This window comes from Nuphar pumila, chromosome 7, assembly GCF_984573655.1.
Source record: "Nuphar pumila chromosome 7, dmNupPumi1.hap1.1, whole genome shotgun sequence".
Lineage (NCBI taxonomy): Eukaryota > Viridiplantae > Streptophyta > Magnoliopsida > Nymphaeales > Nymphaeaceae > Nuphar > Nuphar pumila.
Window position 1 is genome coordinate 96,194,106 of NC_143255.1, and position 17,209 is coordinate 96,211,314.

Here is a 17,209-nt window from a genome sequence, read left to right on the forward strand (position 1 = left end):
GCAACCCTATAAAAATTGTTTTTTTTTTGTTGGTGTGTGGTGTGTGTGTGCGCGCGCGCTTGGGGTTAAAGCCTGACGAATTATTTAGGGTTTAATTCATCGTTATCTTGCTCCAGTATTCATTGGGTTCTTAGGATCATAAACCTGTTGCAAATCTGAGAGAGTGATCAAACAAAATCAACAGAAAATACTAACTTTTCTCCAAGGCCCATCTTCTGTTTCTCCATTCATACCTTTTCTTTAATTTTATTAGATCCCGGAGAGGAGCATACAGCGTGGCACTAAATACTAACTCATCTCAGGATACTCTGGAAAACAAACTGTAATAACCAAATATACCCCCGTTTTGCCGAAAGCACTGTTTCCTGCTGCTAATAATATATATATATATATATATATATATATATATATATATAGAGAGAGAGAGAGAGAGAGAGAGAGAGAGAGAGAGTTCTCCTGTGACAATTAACGGGCCTATATGTAAGAAACTCTATCTGACAAACTTACCTCCAACTTATAGCGTAAAGAAATAAATAAAGAATTAAAAGGGGCAAAAGAATCAGTTGAGCTTTATTCCACAAACCCGAAACCTTAAAATCCCAGGAAGCTGGAAGCCAGTAATCCTGAGAACGCGTAGTACAACTCTTCAAACCAAATCGACTAAGAAAACGTACATATGTATAATTAAAGTACAAGAAGAAAAACAAACTGTAGATGAAACAAGGAATACAATCAAACAGAAACACAGCTAGCAACATTCTGTACATAGAAGAATCCCTCCACCCAGTCAGATCAATCTATCCCCCCAGTCAAACCACTGAACCAGAAACAGATGACAACCAGAGAGACTTGCAGCAATGTTGATGAATGTCACAGACGCCATTCTCTCTCTGGAAGAATATAAACGAGGAAGAAATGACAATGTTTATACAATTATACAAGTGCAACTATTGATTAGCAGCATATAAAAATGATATTTAACAAACCCACTGGATATTTTTTCATTCAGAGATCGCAATATGGCGCACACTAGTATACTAGAAACATACATAACAGTACAAAGATTGAATATTTTGTGAGTTACCAGCATTACCTTAGGGTGAATGACCACTGCTTCCATTTGCAGTAGGTTGTGCTTGTGACAAGGATCACTGAATACGCGGAGAATCCTGCTTTTCGTTACCGCACTTTACAAATGAACCTGCTCATTCATTCATACTAAAATAAACATGCTCATGCATACATTCATTTTTTTATTCAATATCAACCAACTCTTACAATCATTCATTCATCACCAAATGAATATGCTTATACATACATTCATTCAATAATAAACTTGCTAATACATACTTTCATTCATTAATTAAAAAATGAACACTTATACATACATTCATTTAAAAATGAACCAGTTCATAGATTCATTTATTTCATTCGAAATAAACATTCTCATTTATTACATTCATTCTAAAATAAACATGATCATACATACATTCATTTTTTGTATTCAATATGAACAAACTCTTAGAATCATTCATCACCAAAATGAACCTAATTATACATACATTTTTCCATTCATTAAAAAATAAACATGCTCATACGCATATTCATTTGTTTAACTTGAAGTAGTTCATACATTCATTCATTCTAAATCATACTTCGTATTCATTTTATTCATTAATGAACCTCCATAACTGTAACATTCACATTTGAAGTCTTGCAAACAACTATATATATATAACGCATACATACATAAACAACTATATATATTACTTCTTTCAACCCTCTATGACTCCAGTATTCACGTTTGAACTTAAAAACTTAGAATATTAAAAAAATCATTAATTAATGCATTAGACAACCTCAACTAATAAAAAAAGAAATAAATTGTGTTTCAAATATATACAAGTAGTTTTATAGTTCATTATAGTTCATGAAATAAGAAAAGCATGACATCTCATAACCTAAAGTTTTATATTTCAAAATAACGCACAGGCTTTCTCACTGATGAGGAGAGATGTGTTGTTAGGCGCTCATTGATAGTACTATGTTGCTTGAAGATCTTTTTAAGCTCATGCATGAAGTTTTTCTAGGATTTTGAGTATTCCTTTAACATCTATGCTTTTATTGTGCAATTATTTCTAATGAAGCTACTTAAGTATTGTGTCACTCGCCCTATGGGTTGATCATACGTATAAATGTCAACCTTACGTTTTTTACCCTGCATTGATGCTTCTGATGATACCCACCTAAATTTTTTTTAGAAATTCCTAATTGAAATCTAAAGTGCCCATGTTGAAAGTGTGTCAATCTCATATGCAGTTGTGTTCAATCATATAATGTGCAATGGATTTCTAAAAAAATGGCTCTTTTTATAATGTTTATTTTGTCATAAATTTTGTTAACTTATTAAATTTTCAACAGATGCTTTCTAGAAATCCATTGCACATTATATGATCGAACACATCGTGCACTGGCTACCACAAGCAGTTGACACACTTTCAACATGAGCACCTATGATTTCTCTGACATACTACATTATTGTTCTGAGAAACTAAATTTTTTTTAAATGTGTATCATCAAAAGCATCGATGCAAGGACAAAAGCATAAGGTTGGCATTAATACATATAACCAACCCATACGTCAAGGGGCACAAAACCTAAGTAGCTTCACAAGAGCAATCGCTTGAGATACTGACCACACCCCTTTATTTTTTTTTCTTTGCATGTATTACATACAGATTCTTATAAGGATGCTTGGATTTCTGTATTGGTATGAATATTCCTTATATATGGTGTAAGTTTTTAAAATTTTAACATTTATTCATTTAACTATAGGTAAGATAAATATATTATTATTGCAGAAAAAGTTTGACATTCCTAAGATGATGAAAGCATGGATGTTGAAGGAATATGCAAAAACCTGAAGAAACTTCAGGTGCACGCTTAAAAAAAATCTTCAAGCAACATAGTACTCTCGATGAGTGTTTGGCAACATGTCCACCTTCTCATTAGTAAAAAAAGCCCGATGCGTTATTTTGAACTATAAAACTTCAAGTTATGAGATGACATCTATTTCATGAACTATAAAACTACTTGTACATATATAAAACAAAATTTGCTTCTTTTTTTGTTAGCTGACGTTGTCTAACATGTTAATTCATGATTTTTCTCTAATATTTTAAATTTTTAAGTTCAAATGTAAATGTTGAAGTTATGCAGGGTTGAAGAAAGTAATATACATAGTTGTATATACGTATGCTTTAAATGTTGTGTTTCTTGAAGAGAATTAAATATGAATGTTAGTTATAGAGGTTTATTACTGAATGAAAGAAATAAATGAGAAGTATGATTTTGAATTAATAAAATGAATGAGAAGTATAAATTACTTCAAGATAAATGAATGAATGAATATATGTATGAGCATGAATGAAAGAATGTATGTATAAGCAGGTTCATTATTGAATGAATGCATGTATAAGCAGGTTCATTTGATGATACATGAATGATTGTAAGAGTTGGTTCATATTGAATGCAAAAAATAAATGCATGTATGAGCAAATTCATTTTAGAATGAATGAAATGAATGAGCTGGTTCATTTCGAATAAATAAAATGAATGTATGAACTGGTTCATTCTTAAATGAATGAATGAATGTACGTACGAGCATATTCATTTTTTAATGAATGATTGAAAGTATGTATAAGCAAGTTCATTTTTTAATAAATGAATGAATGTATGTATGAGCAGGTTTATTATATTGAATGTATGTATGTATAAGCATGTTCATTTGGTGATGAATGAATGAGTAAAAGTGTTGGTTCATATTGAATGCAAAAAATGAATGTATGTATGAGTATGTTCATTTTAGAATAAATGAAATAAATGAACAAGTTCATTTGTGAAGAAGTGAGAAGCTCGCAAGCAAGCGTAAAAAAAATGTCTTTGATATATACATAAAAGATTTAGAAACGAATAAGAAGCAATAATTGAAGAAATTAGGAAGTAACATAAAATAAATCAATAAATAAAAGTTGTGCGCCTACTTAAATTCATCTCTTAACCTTTTGACCAAAGAAGAAAAAACATTTTTTCTAACGTGTCCGCAAGTTTTTGTGTGTGCGTGTGTGTTCAGTTCCTGTTGCAAACCTATGTTTTAATGGTCGTATTGTAGGTCTGGCCCTTCCCCTGGTGACTTGCTTGTTGATTCGCAGTCCAATCATTCCCTAGAAATTTAGTTCTATGAGCCATGGAAACCCACAGATGTTAATGAGTTTCGGGGAGAAAAGGCCCCAAGGGAAACCGCCTCACCAGGAGGGGGTTACAAAAGGATTTTCATACAATAATCTCTGCTTTTCATGTGAAATGTGGGCAGGGGAGCAACCCTATAAAAATTGTTTTTTTTTGTTGGGGTGTGTGTGTGTGTGCTCGGAGTTAAGCCTGACGAATTAATTAAGGTTTAATCTCCAAGGACCATCTTCTGTATTTCCATTCATCCCTTTTCTTTAATTTTATTAGATCCCGGGAGGAGAATACAATATGGCACTAAATACTAACTCATCTCAGGATACTCTGGAAAACAAACAGTAATAACCAAACATGCCCCCGTTGTGCGGAAAGCACTGTTTACTGCTGCTAATATATTAATAGAAAAAATGAGAGAGAGAGAGAGAGAGAGTTCTCCTGTGACAAGTAACAGGCCTATATGTAAGAAACTCTAGCTGAAAAACTCACCTCCAACTTATAATGTAAAGAAATAAATAAAGAATTAAAAGGGGTAAAAGAATCAGTTGAGCGTTATTCCACAAACCCAAAGCCTTAAAATCCCAGGAAGCAGGAAGCCAGTAATCATGGCAACACGTAGAAAAACTATTCAAACCAAATCGACTACGAAAAAGTACATATGTATAATTAAAGTACAAGACAGACAGACAGTAGATGAACCAAGGAATACAATCAAGCAGAAACACAGCTAGCAACATTCTGTACATGGAAGAATCCCTCCCCCATCTCACACTATATAGATATAACCCAGTCAGATCAAATCTATCCCCCCCAGTCAAACCACTGAACCAGAAACAGATGCCTGATGGCAACCAGAGAGACCTGTGGCAAGGTTGATGAATGTCACCGTTGTCATTCTCTCTCTGAGGAAGAAATGAGAATGTTGATACAATTATACAAGTGCAACTATTGATTAGCAGCAGATAAAAATGATATTTAACAAACCCACTGGATATTTTTTCATTGAGAGATTGCAATATGGCCCACACTAGTAGAATAGAAACATGCATTAAGTTATTAACCATACAAAGATTGAATGTTTTGTGAGTTACCAGCATTACCTTGGGGTAAATGACCACTGATTCCCTTTGCAGCAGGTTGTGCTTGTGACAAGGATCGCTGAATACGCGGAGAATCCTGTTTTCCATTACCAACCGGAAGAGAATGCCTCTTCTTAAGGTAACCATCCTTATCATGAACATCCGGGCTTGACTTAGGCGAGTGGCTTGCAAAGGCTTTCGCCCTAGCAGATTCTGTGGCTTGCATATAGTTAGGAATGGAGTTGCTCCTCTGTTCGCAGGTGGCATGGTCAGACTTAGATGACCCAAATGAGTTTCGGTGTCTCCCACTTTTCGCGTCCTTATGCTCCACAGTGCTTCTTTCTGATGAATCATGGTTCTGACTTGATGGTGATCCCTTGCTCGCAGAGGACGAGATTCGCCTGCGGATTGCCTTGTTGCTGTCTGCCTTGCTCTTCTGAGATATTGAAGATACATGACTCGATGGTGTTCCATGGGACTCCGGAACAGTAGCGCGGCTAGTTGGTGATCCTTCCTGTGAAGAATCATAAGTCCGTTTACCTGCCCCAGCGTCCAATTCAATCTGCAAGTCTGGTTTAACATGTTTTGAAGAGTCCACATTTGTGGTAACCGTGGTCGAAACTGCAGAACTCATGACATTGTCCTCGGATTTCTTTGTCAGAAAAGGTACGCTGATGGAAGTGGAGAGGGAGTCTGAGATTGGATGAGTGTTCTTGAATTCATCTTCAGTTGTTCCATGTTCTTCACAGTCTCCATTATCTATGGTTCTAACTTTGCGTTCCAATTCACTCCCTTCAGGCTCAAACCTATCAGGAGAATCAAGTGTTGAAGATATAGAAATTTCAGTACCGCATTCTGAAGTCCCCATTTGAAACCTCTGACTGCCGGATGCCATGTCTTTTGCTTGGCTAATCTCCATAATCCTGACATCTAAATTCGGTGGAGAAACAGAACCCAATCTTGACTCTCCTGGAATGCCACAACTGTTTGAAGCGGCATTCATCCTACCTGAAGCCAGTGGCGAGGTCAGTTCTTCAAATTTAGACTGTACGGCTACAAACACTGGATTGCAGGATTTCCTGGATACAAATGCAGATTTCTTGCCCTCAATCTCTTGCTGTTCAGAGACTGTCCCGTTCAAGGAATGCTGTAGGGTACCACCTTCTGCCTTGGATGAGCCTGGGATAGAATCAGCCACTGCATTATCTGAATCTGGCCCAGACTGACCAGATAGAGAGTCCAGCGTAGCCTGAAGGGCATTTCTTACGGATGTAAAATCAGAAATTTTAGCTGCAAGTTGTGGTTGTTCCAGATCGACCCTTGTGTTGGTGCTCTCGTTCGAGACCTGAACAGAATGGCAAGAATGAAAGTTGAAGCCATTTGCATCAAATGTGATCAGATCATCTCCCTCAATCTGTGATGTGGAAGAGTAAGCAGCCTCTTCATCTGTCTTCTCATCCTTTGTTGTCAAAGATTCCAGACCATGGCTTCTTGCAGTTTTATCACTGGTTTCTACTTCATTGCCTGCCAAATGAACCTTTTCAGCTGACTCCTGAAGTTCCGACAAAAACTGTGCATTCCTTGAATAAGGATGTTCCTTTGCCGACAATGACATCCACCTCTCCAACCAACTCCAGCCCGAGCTTGGCTTTGTTGGATCACAGATTATGTGTATAGGTTTCGTCTTCTCCGTTGATTCCAAAAGCTTCCAAAGCAGACGAATTACCAATCAAATCTCAAAAAACCCACGAAAGAAAAAAAAATAGAGTTCAGGAAAGCATATATATCTCATTACCTGACGTGCAAACCCACTTCCCAACAACTTATCAGTTGATGTATATAGATTAGTAGGTTCCACACCAGGTTCTTGTGTTTCCTGAAACAAAAATAAGTGCCATCAAGATCTTTCTGGGCTAAGAGAATATCCATGTAAGCATTGGATAAAGGAAGTGTGCTCAATCTGCCACCAAATTAGTCATAGACAAGTAATTTAAACTATGGTACCACTTATTCATTGATTTGCATCAATGTAGGCATGAATGAAATGCCTCCAGCGTACAGTATATGCCTTACAATTGGTGTTACATTAATCCAGCACAAGAAGTAGGAATGAAAGATTATATATACTGCTGTAATCGTGCTACACCAGCCACACCCTAAGGAGCATATCTTGTAAAAGATGATTAATTTTCAGTGATAGATTTTGAATTTAGTTGAATATGTTAGGATTACCAGGTTGTTGGCTCTTCCACTGGTTGTTTTGCGCATCTCATCTAATTTTCGCTGAATAGCTAAGCCTTCCTCAGACAAACGCACACGTCGAGCGCGCACAAGTGCTTGCATTTTAACAATAGCCTGAACACATCGCAGGGTCCCCACAGCTTGTCTGCGAACTAGATACCCACGAACAGCAGACTGCAGCTTAATAACATTATTCAGCTTGGCTAGTTCCCTTTGAGCCTGGAAGAGTGAATATGGCAAGCTTTCAATAATAAAATCCATGTCCAAAAGATAATAAAACATTGCTAACACTCTAAACGGACCATACCAAGTATCCCCTGGCAGCTGTCTGTATAACAATGACTACAGATTCTGGTGGGCTGCTGTCTCTATAATTAACATTCTCAATGGAATCAAAAGAGTCTGCAGCTTTTGAACTCAAAGCAACTGGTGACAAGGGGAAGACATCATCAGCCTTCCGAGGTACAGCGAGCTTTCCCAAAACAGGTGGATGGGTCTGTTCCGCAAAATCATTAGCATTAGACTCTGGAGACTCCTTGTTGCCAGAAGAGGACGGTAGTTCTGAGGGTACGGTGTTACTCAGCACCATATGTCTTGTAGATCTCTTCCTGAAACTCCAACCACGCTTATCCGAAGGAGTTCTCCTCTGTAATACAGAACGGTCCTTGTTCATATAAGAAGCAGTCCTTGCAAATGCGAAAAGCATTTGTCTCATAAAAAGAGAGAAAAAAATAAAAAAACTAGAACCTTTTCAAAGTCAAACAAGAACTTGCAAGATAAAGCAAGAACACCACCAGTTACGCATAAGGAATTTTAGTACAGTCCAGGTGTTACAGGTTTTATTTCTTTAAAACAAATGGCAAATAACAGTAACAGCAAAAATTAACAAACACAACCCTTCATCAACTGTCATGTTGCACCCAGAACGTATTCACAGCAGAGGTCCTCAGTTGTTACTGCAGTAGCTGTTGTATTTTCTGACAAGTCCTAAAGATTTTTTTTTTCAGAAATTTCACATTTCACCTCAAAAGAAAACACAAGAGAGCAAAGGTCAATCAAAGCCAGAGGCAACATAAAGTGAAGAAAAGTGCGCAAATTGCAGCTAAAAACGATGAAGGATTTGATGCCATTTAAGCATCTGCCATCCTTCTGATTATTTCATCCTTGTTTGATCTTCTCTTATCAGAGAGAAGACACTTTTAAACAGATAATGGAGATTAAAGAAATGTCCAGGCATTGAACTTCATGGAGATACATCCCACTGTGTTATGATTGTCATATCTTCAATGTATTAATTTTCATCCTAATATAGTGAAATCTAGTTCACCACCATGCAAACATAGTCTAAGCTTCAACAAAAGTTTTTGGTTAAGCGACTCGTACATTGCCATCTTTATTTGTTTTTTCCTCCTATGTAAAGGAAAAGTCTGATGATAACAAACAACGAAAAAAGGAATGCACAAGAAAGACCAATAAAGAAGAACAGAGAGCATTCCACCACTATACCTCAGCAATAAAAAGTCATCTCCACAAGGGACTAATATGAGATAGTATGTCTTCTTTGAATAGACATTTTGCGATCAAAGCAAATTCTCTAATAGAAGCATGCAATCCAAAGCGCCCAAATGTGCAGAGCATAATTTACTAATTTAGAGAAAAAAGGCCCTCATACATGAGTAACACGCATATCCATGTGCTCCAGTTCCACAAGATCACAAGAAAGAAAAGCTTCATTAATCACTCAATCACTTAGTTGGCTATGTCACAGGAATAGGGTCCCATGTAACACGTGGGCACACCCTCTACCCTGAGACCATTGGAACGAACCATCTGAAGATGAAGAAAGAGTAGGCTCAAAAGCAACAACATGGACGGGAAGAGAAGAAGCCATGGTTACGAAGCGAGATTGATAATCACTCTGGTTTGAGTTCCATAACCTCCTCGGGTCCACTTTATAAATTCCATCCTAGGAGGGAGCTTGCAAATGACAGGTTCACATACCATATCAAAACACAATATGAACCAGGGTTACCGGAAACACTATTAGCAATGGGGAAGCGTGCTTCTCCGAAACGCGATTAGGAAGCGCAAAACACAGCACTTCTGAAACGCTAAGGGAAGCACGCCTTTTAACTGGAAAGTAAGCTTTCCATTTAAGGGAAACATGATTCCCAGAATTGGGAATCACATTTCCCGATATTTTGGAGCTTAGACAGTTTTTACCCCTTAATAAACTGGTTTTTACCAAAAAAAAGAAACAATGTTTTTAAAAGGGAAAATGGTAATTATAAAACTTTTGTGAAAAAAAAACCTAAATCGAGTAGGGTTTGTGGTTTTCATTCTCAAATCCTCTCTCTCTCTCTCTCTCTTTGTCACTCTCCCACTCTCTCCTTCTCTTTGTCTCTCACTCTCTCTGTCTCTAACTCTCACTCCCTCTCTCTGAATTATGAATTTTTCTTGATCTATTAATTATTAAATGCACCCATTGAAAATACGTAAGAAGGTAGGCATTGCACCCATTGAAAAGAAGATGAGAGAGAATCGTTTACGGTGGTTTGGACATATTCGGCGAAGGCCTAATGATGCTCCAGTTAGAAGGATGGAGAAATGGGAAAATATATTAGTTAAAAGAGGTCGGGGTAGGCCTAGGAAGACATGGATGGAGATGATAGGAAAGGATATGAATGCTTTGAACCTCACCGAGGACATGGCATTGGATAGAAATGATTGGAGGAGAAGGATTCATGTGGAAGACCCAGAATGATTTTCTTTTTTGGTTCATATCGCCGACCCCAATTGTTTTGGCATGAAGGCGTAGTTGTTGTTTGTTGTTGTATTAATTATTAAATGCTTACAACAAGATGTTTTTGTTAAATTGTTGAACTTGCATATATGATTCAATTTTGAGTTAATTGATAAGTTTTAATGTTATCTATTCATGTTTTATTTTTTCAATGATAACATAATTTTTACATTTTGGTAAATTAGGAAAAATATAATTTCATGTTGGTTAACATAATTTCATGTCTCTCACTCTCTCCTTTTTGTTCGATTCATATTCGCTTCCCTTTTGCTTCCCACTCAAATCCTAGGCCGTTTCCCCTACAAATCCTTATCTGTTTCCAGTTTGATTCCTAGGACGCTTTTGAGACGATTCCCAATTCGTTTCTAAGTCGTTTTGTGCTTCCTAAAATTTTAGAAGTGCCTCGCTTCCCGCTTTCACTTACCGAATTGCTTCTCGCTTCCACTTCCTCGACTGACAACTCTGATATGAATTGGTCCGATCAGATTTTCACTTAGTGATACAGGTAACTATAAAGCCAAGTAGTAGCTATTCTATCTAATAGCTATGTCACATAGACATGGCCTTAGTTGTCAAAGGTGGCGCCTAGGCGACCTAGGTGCAGCTCCACTGCCTTGGAGACCAGGTCTGGGCAGTGGGGCCCTATATTGCTGCCTAGATGCCACCTAGGTTGTCACTGCCTAGGCTTTTTTTAAGCTTTTTTTTTTGAAGATTTTTTTTAAAGACATATTATTTGTTTTCTTCTTCGAGGAGGAGGAGAATAAGAAAGAGAACATGTTATTTGTCTATTGTATTATTGTCTATTGTTGAGAAGAATAAGAAAAGGACATTATTTGTCTATTGCTTGTATTATTTCTATTGTTGAGAAGAAGAAAAAGACATTAGTTATCTATTGTTTGTATTATATCTATTGTTGTTAATTTTTTGTATACATGATTTTATTTATTTTTTTATTGTTCATTCACATTGTTAGTTGTATGATTTGTTTATTCAATTGTTAATTTATTCTTAATTTGTTTGAGCAGGTTAAAGTTATGTAATATAATTGTTTTGCAGTGTTAAACGACATATTATTTGTCTATTGCTTATTATTGATTGATTTTATGTTATATACATGTTTCTTATTATGTTTTTATATTACTTTTTTATTTTGAGTACCTCCTAGGCCCCACCTAGGCCTTTTTAGGGGCTCACCGCCTAGCGCCTATGACAACCAAGGACATGGCAACCAGGCAATTGTACTCGTGTCGACACAGCCCGACACAGGTACTAAAAACGAAAGCAGCATGGGTATGTGATGGTCCAGATCGGATCAGATCCAAACTCGACCCCAACCTTCTTTTTTTTTTTACCTCAGTGAAAGGCAGGGAGGAAGAAGAAAAAGGACGAGGAAGAAGAAGAAAAAGAAAGAGTAGGAGGAAGAAAAAGGAAAAGGAATAAGAAGAAAAAAAACAGGAGGAGAAGGAAGAAGAAGAGGAGGAGGAGAAGGAAGAAGAGGACGAATAAAGAAGAGGAGGAGAAGGAAGAAGAAGATGAAAGAGGAAGAGGAGAGGAGGAGAAGGAAGAAGAAGAGAGAGAGAGAGAGAGAGAGAGAGCATATCGGATCATCCTCCTCCTCTTCTTCTTCTTCTTCGAATATGCCACACAAAGAGAAAGAGATATATTCTATGTCACAAGGATTCGGCCAACCACGTGCCACACCCAACACGATGCGGGTGCACATGCGGGTGCGACACCCGGTGTGGTCAACCCGACCCTAGGTGCATCAACGCACCCAAGGTCATATATGTCCAAATTTTGGACTTTAAAAAAAAAAGAGCTCGATGAAATGGGCTTTTGAGGATTAGGGCAAAACATTTTTGCCCTCTCCTCTGTCTCCCGACCCTGACGTTGTGAGTTTGCGACACTCCGACGCCTACAAGCTGACACTGTCTGGCGACACCTCCTCTCCATCTCCAAGGTACGCATTCAATCTCTCTCTCTCTCAATCTCTCGGCTACCTCTCTCTCTATGTTCCCCTTTTTTATATTGTGTGCCTCTCTCTCTCAACTCAATCTCTTTTCCCTTATCGTGTACCTCTCTCTCTCTCTCTCTCTCTCTCTCTCTCTCTCTCTCTCTCTCTCTCTCTCTCTCTCTCTCTCTCGGCTAAACACCGTTGTTGCCCATTTTTAAAAAAATATTATACCCAAATTAAGGGAAAACTCAGTTTGGCTAGCTTGTTTTCTCAAAAATATTATACCCATTTGAAAAAAAATGTTGTTAACGGTTAAAACTTAGAATTTATATATATATATATATATATAATTTTTTTATATTTTTGTCCTCCCGCAGCCCCACACCCAAGTTTTTTTAAAGTGCTGCATCACCGCACCCGCACCCATGTGACAGGATATATTTCATGCCCTTTTATTAAAAATAGAATTTCATTCCCCCTCCCCCTTATTTTTAAAAATTATAGTCACCCCCTTACAAACATTTTCATATATTCCCCTACCCCTTTTTCTCAAAAAATTAGTCACCTCCCTTACACACATTTTTTGATTTTTTTTATATGGATCTTATTATAGATCCAAACCCAAACTCTCTTTATCAACACACACACACACACACATATAGTGGTGCCCCCATACCCTCATTTTTTGAAATTGTCGTGTTGTACCCCCATGCCCGTACTCGCACCAGTATCTATACCCATACTCATGTGACAGTCTAATAATCATTGGCAAAAGGACAAAAAGATGAAAATTTAATTGTGTGCCTTCCATTCGGCGAAGAAAATCTCTATAGCTTTTTGGTAGTAGTAGTATGATTCTTCTTTCTTTCTCGGGCTACAACCCGATGTTAGATTATGAAAAAAAGGGCACCATAGGGTCATGTGAAGCTTGCTTTAGCCAATTGATGATGCGAGTGTATAGTAGGTGTAGGAGTCGAGCAAAATGGTAGCAAAGAAAAGGTGGTGATGCAAGCGTATAGTACAAAATATTTTATTATTTTAATCATTTTTAATAGTTTTAATAATATTTTATGAATTAAGATATAGAAAGGTACTTTTAATCAATTAAAAATTAAAAAAACATGCCAAAAATGTGCAAAGTTGCATCTCGTACTCGCGTTGAGTCTTAGTTTGTGTTTGTGTCTTTGTGACACATGTAGCCAGGTTAAAAGAGAAGTCAAGAAAGACACTCTCCACATCATAACTGATCGGTCCTTTAAGCATGCCACTAGAAGAAGCCAAGTATTGTATAATAAATAACTGCCCATCCACCCACACGCTATGTCACCTGGGTATGGGTACGGAGAGTACGACGCGACAATTTCAAAAAATGTGGGTCGAGGGACATGGCTATATATATATCACATAAATTCAAAATAAACTGAGCATAATCTAAATATATATGTTATATCTAAAATATATATTATATACTGAAAATATAATTATAAAATTATAAATTGAATACAAACTTGTATGTACGGAGAGTAAAATGGCATGTCCAGGTGTCGACACGGGGACACGCATGTCAACACGAGTACGGAGGGAAAAATAGAGTGTCTCTGTGACATAGCCCACGCGTATGATAATCATAAGTTCACTGCTAACCATCCCTATAATCCCTTAATAAATGGGAAACATCAAATCAAATGCTAATCCTTTGTTTAAATCAAAGAATAAAAGTCTATACATAAACATGGGATTAATTTGTTGATGACTGATCTCAATGTCAACTGTCAAATATGTTGAGAAGAATGCAACAAACTTTTCTAAATCAGTTTGGATTGGCGCACAATAGCAATCCTTCGGCTCCCCAAATTCTTATGCTTGTTTTCACCCCCTCCGCAACTACCAATTACATGGTCTATGCTTATTGTTTGCCATTTCTTTGGTAAAAGAAAATGATATTTTTTTAATCATTCCTTGGGATATCTGATAATATTACTACACAATTTTATTAAGAGCTATAATTGGTACTCGATGTTACTTGGATAGCATTAGACGTGTTAAAAATACCAAGTTATTACATTGTTATGATTTTCCATCAGAATTTGAAGAATTCACTATCAGCTTGCTCTTTGGCGGAAAAATCACCAACAAATGATTCTAAGGTTATGTATGCTTGTGGGACAACCAATATAAATAACTTTTTTCTCTTTCTAACAGATTGAAAAAAAAAAGAAACATGTTCATAGTTATAACATATGCAACAATGCACTGCAATACTATTGAACCATACCTCTACTCATAGCCATCAAATAGCTGGATTGACTATTGATTATTTCAGCTTAACAAATCAGCAATTTGCAAAAGTGAAATGGCAGTATGACTTCCTAAGATGCATAATAAGCCACACCAATAAGTCCAACTAGCACCACTAAACTTAGAAACCAGGCACCCACAAATAATCCAGGAAAATACTGATTAATAGCGATGTAAACGGTCAGACTTGGTTCAGAACTAGGCATTACTGAATCTGACTTGTTCTGATCTAGTCTAATCAGATTTGGAGTGGGACGAGCAAAAAACAACTCTGAATACCATTAGTCAATCAGATAAATTCTACATGTAATAGCGTCACTTTAAACCACATTAAGAAACACACACATACACAAACATATAAACATTGTTGGGAGGATACATTAATAAGTGTTAGGTTACGCTATTATCCAGAAAAATAGATAAGTTGGAAGATTCTCTCATGCTCCATGAGATAATATCCCAACCTATCCCACTTTTCTGGACAAGGACACCCTAAATGCCCCTTAAGCAAGCAACACTAACCATGAACCAGCAATGGATCAAAAAAGCATCCACCCACATGACCCAGAACAATTCAAAAAGGCTACACCAAATCTTAACTGATACAAAATTCACATGACAGCAACTATCATAAAGATTAGATGTGAGGATAGAGACATATGAAAACACATACCATGTCATACATTAACTAAACCGATTCAGAGACAAAGAAGGCAAGAAGGGACCCAAAAAAAAGGTCTCCTTAACTTCCAACTAAATTAGGAAACTTTTCCCTTTTTTATGCCAAACTCATACTTTTCGGCTCAAGGGCATTTCAGACATTCAAAAACCAACTGAATGTCGCTCAGTTCTCTAAATCTTCTCATGAGTCCAGAAATGGAGATTTCGAAAACTCAAATTGTCGATCAATCTGGATTCAATCTTTCTCTTTCCTTTTTTTGTGATAGGGTGTTTGGATGCACCCACCTATCAAGAAAATCGGGATAATTCAGGATTAGTTAACTCAATCCCACTACATTAAGAAAATTTTAAGAAAATATAATCATTATGATTGTAAGCTTTCTATTAACACTGGAAGAAGTATATCCCAGTTAGAGTATGCAAGTATTATTGGTAGTCCCATGTACTATGAATGGAAAAAGACCAGACATAGTCTTTTGCATGAGCAAGTTGAGTGCTCCATAATGCAACATCCTTACTTATCCATCTACTTATCCCACTTTTCTCGATAAGTAGGTTGATCCAGACACAACTTAAGAAGGCAGACGAAGGAGAACGAGGAGAATAAATTTGAAAAAGCAAAAAAAAAAAAAACACTGAATGCATCCACTTATCTACAGTACCGAGACAAGTTGGGAAAACTTATGGTGCCCTAGATTACAATATCTCAACTTATCTCAGTCGTCTGGATGAATGGGATGTTCCAAGCACCCCCCTAAATCCTGAAATTCAGGATAATTCAGGATATTCCCTCGTGCTTCATAATGCAATATCCCAACTTATCCCACTTTTCCGCATAAGTGGGTGGATCCAAACACCACCTAAGAAGGAGGAGGAGGGTGAAGAGAAGAAAACTGAAAAAGAAAGGAAGTAAAAAGAGTTGTTCAGATGCATCCATTTATTTACAAAGCCGAGATAAGTTGGGATAACATATGGTGTGCTCTAGATTGCAATATCCAAACTTATCCGAGTTATCCGGATCAATGGTGTACGGTTACACCCCTTTAAAGCAACAAACCAACACCGATTCACCCGAATCAAAGCAACAACAAACACAGCATCAAAACCAACCCAAAAAAGCACGCCCTCCAAACAAAAAGCGGGAAAAATAAAAATGAGAAAACGAACAAAAAAAACAAGGGAGATCGAAAGAAGCAGAAAAAAAATGAGAGAGGGGAAGACGAAAAGGAGACCTCCGCAGCGTCATCGATCTCATCGTCGTCCGTCGATTTCTTCCCGCAAGCGACGATCTTCAAACACGACGAGCTACTCGATCTCCCCATCTCTCAGTCTCTCTCTCTCTCTCTCTCTCTCTCTCTCTCTCTCTCTCTTTTCTGATTTTTTCTTCCTTTGTGTCCCTATTTTTGCAGAGAAACCCTAGCTCATTTAACAACTCACCGCCACCTCTCTCTCTCTCTCTCTCTCTCTCTCTCTCTCTCTCTGTGCTACTGAGAAAAACGGAAGCTCGCAACTCGAGCTGCCGATTTAACTCGAGCGGAATCCGCCGTTTGGCGTCCGAAGCCGACCCGCCGTCTCCCTCCCCTCTCGGCTCGGCTGCTTCTTCGTCTTCGAAATGTCGAACAAACCCCTGACTTTGGTATGATTTACAAAAAGGCCCCCTTCTTCAGAGCGGCATTGACCGCCGTGATCGTCGCGCCTTGTGGTAAATGATGAGCTGGTTCGGATCAGGTGTAAAAATAAAGTATCGGATTCGGATCAGAAATCCAAACAAACCCGATCCATTTTCCCAACAGCCTGCAGTCAAGGGATACTTTAATCTAGGATAATCACATGGCAGCATTCTGACGAGTGACGGGGCCCACTTCGAGAGTGAAACATACGTTCCCTCCCTCCGTTAATTTTAAAAAACTA

The 17,209-nt window shown here is 37.5% G+C and overlaps 1 protein-coding gene across 3 annotated transcripts; it reads right to left on the reverse strand.

Moving 5' to 3' along the window:
- Window positions 1–541: 541 nt before the first annotated feature.
- Window positions 542–16,796, reverse strand: LOC149832543 (protein IQ-DOMAIN 32-like). Of its 3 annotated transcripts, none has more exons than XR_016433351.1 (7): window positions 16,531–16,796; window positions 7,870–8,208; window positions 7,554–7,781; window positions 7,117–7,197; window positions 5,343–7,026; window positions 1,094–1,201; window positions 542–890 (listed from the first exon to the last, which is right to left on the reverse strand). XR_016433351.1 is itself a non-coding variant. In XM_090014558.1 (7 exons), exons 1-7 carry the CDS (start codon window positions 16,618–16,620, stop codon window positions 788–790), a joined length of 2,583 nt encoding a protein of 860 aa, XP_089870684.1. In that variant the 5' UTR covers window positions 16,621–16,796; the 3' UTR covers window positions 542–787. The 3 variants fall into 3 exon arrangements, 2 of the variants coding, with proteins under 2 accessions (XP_089870684.1, XP_089870685.1); XM_090014558.1 differs by having other exon boundaries at window positions 1,094–1,151; XM_090014559.1 differs by lacking the exon at window positions 1,094–1,201.
- Window positions 16,797–17,209: the final 413 nt, after the last annotated feature.

Excerpts from the sequence above, each read along its gene's own strand:
- LOC149832543 (XM_090014558.1), bottom strand. The coding sequence starts at position 16,620 with ATGGGGAGATCGAGTAGCTCGTCGTGTTTGAAGATCGTCGCTTGCGGG. Across the intron at positions 8,209-16,530 it reads AGATCGATGACGCTGCGGAG|AGGAGAACTCCTTCGGATAA; the intron begins GTCTCCTTTTCG and ends TCTGTATTACAG. Across the intron at positions 1,152-5,342 it reads CAGTGGTCATTTACCCCAAG|TGATCCTTGTCACAAGCACA; the intron begins GTAATGCTGGTA and ends CCGCGTATTCAG.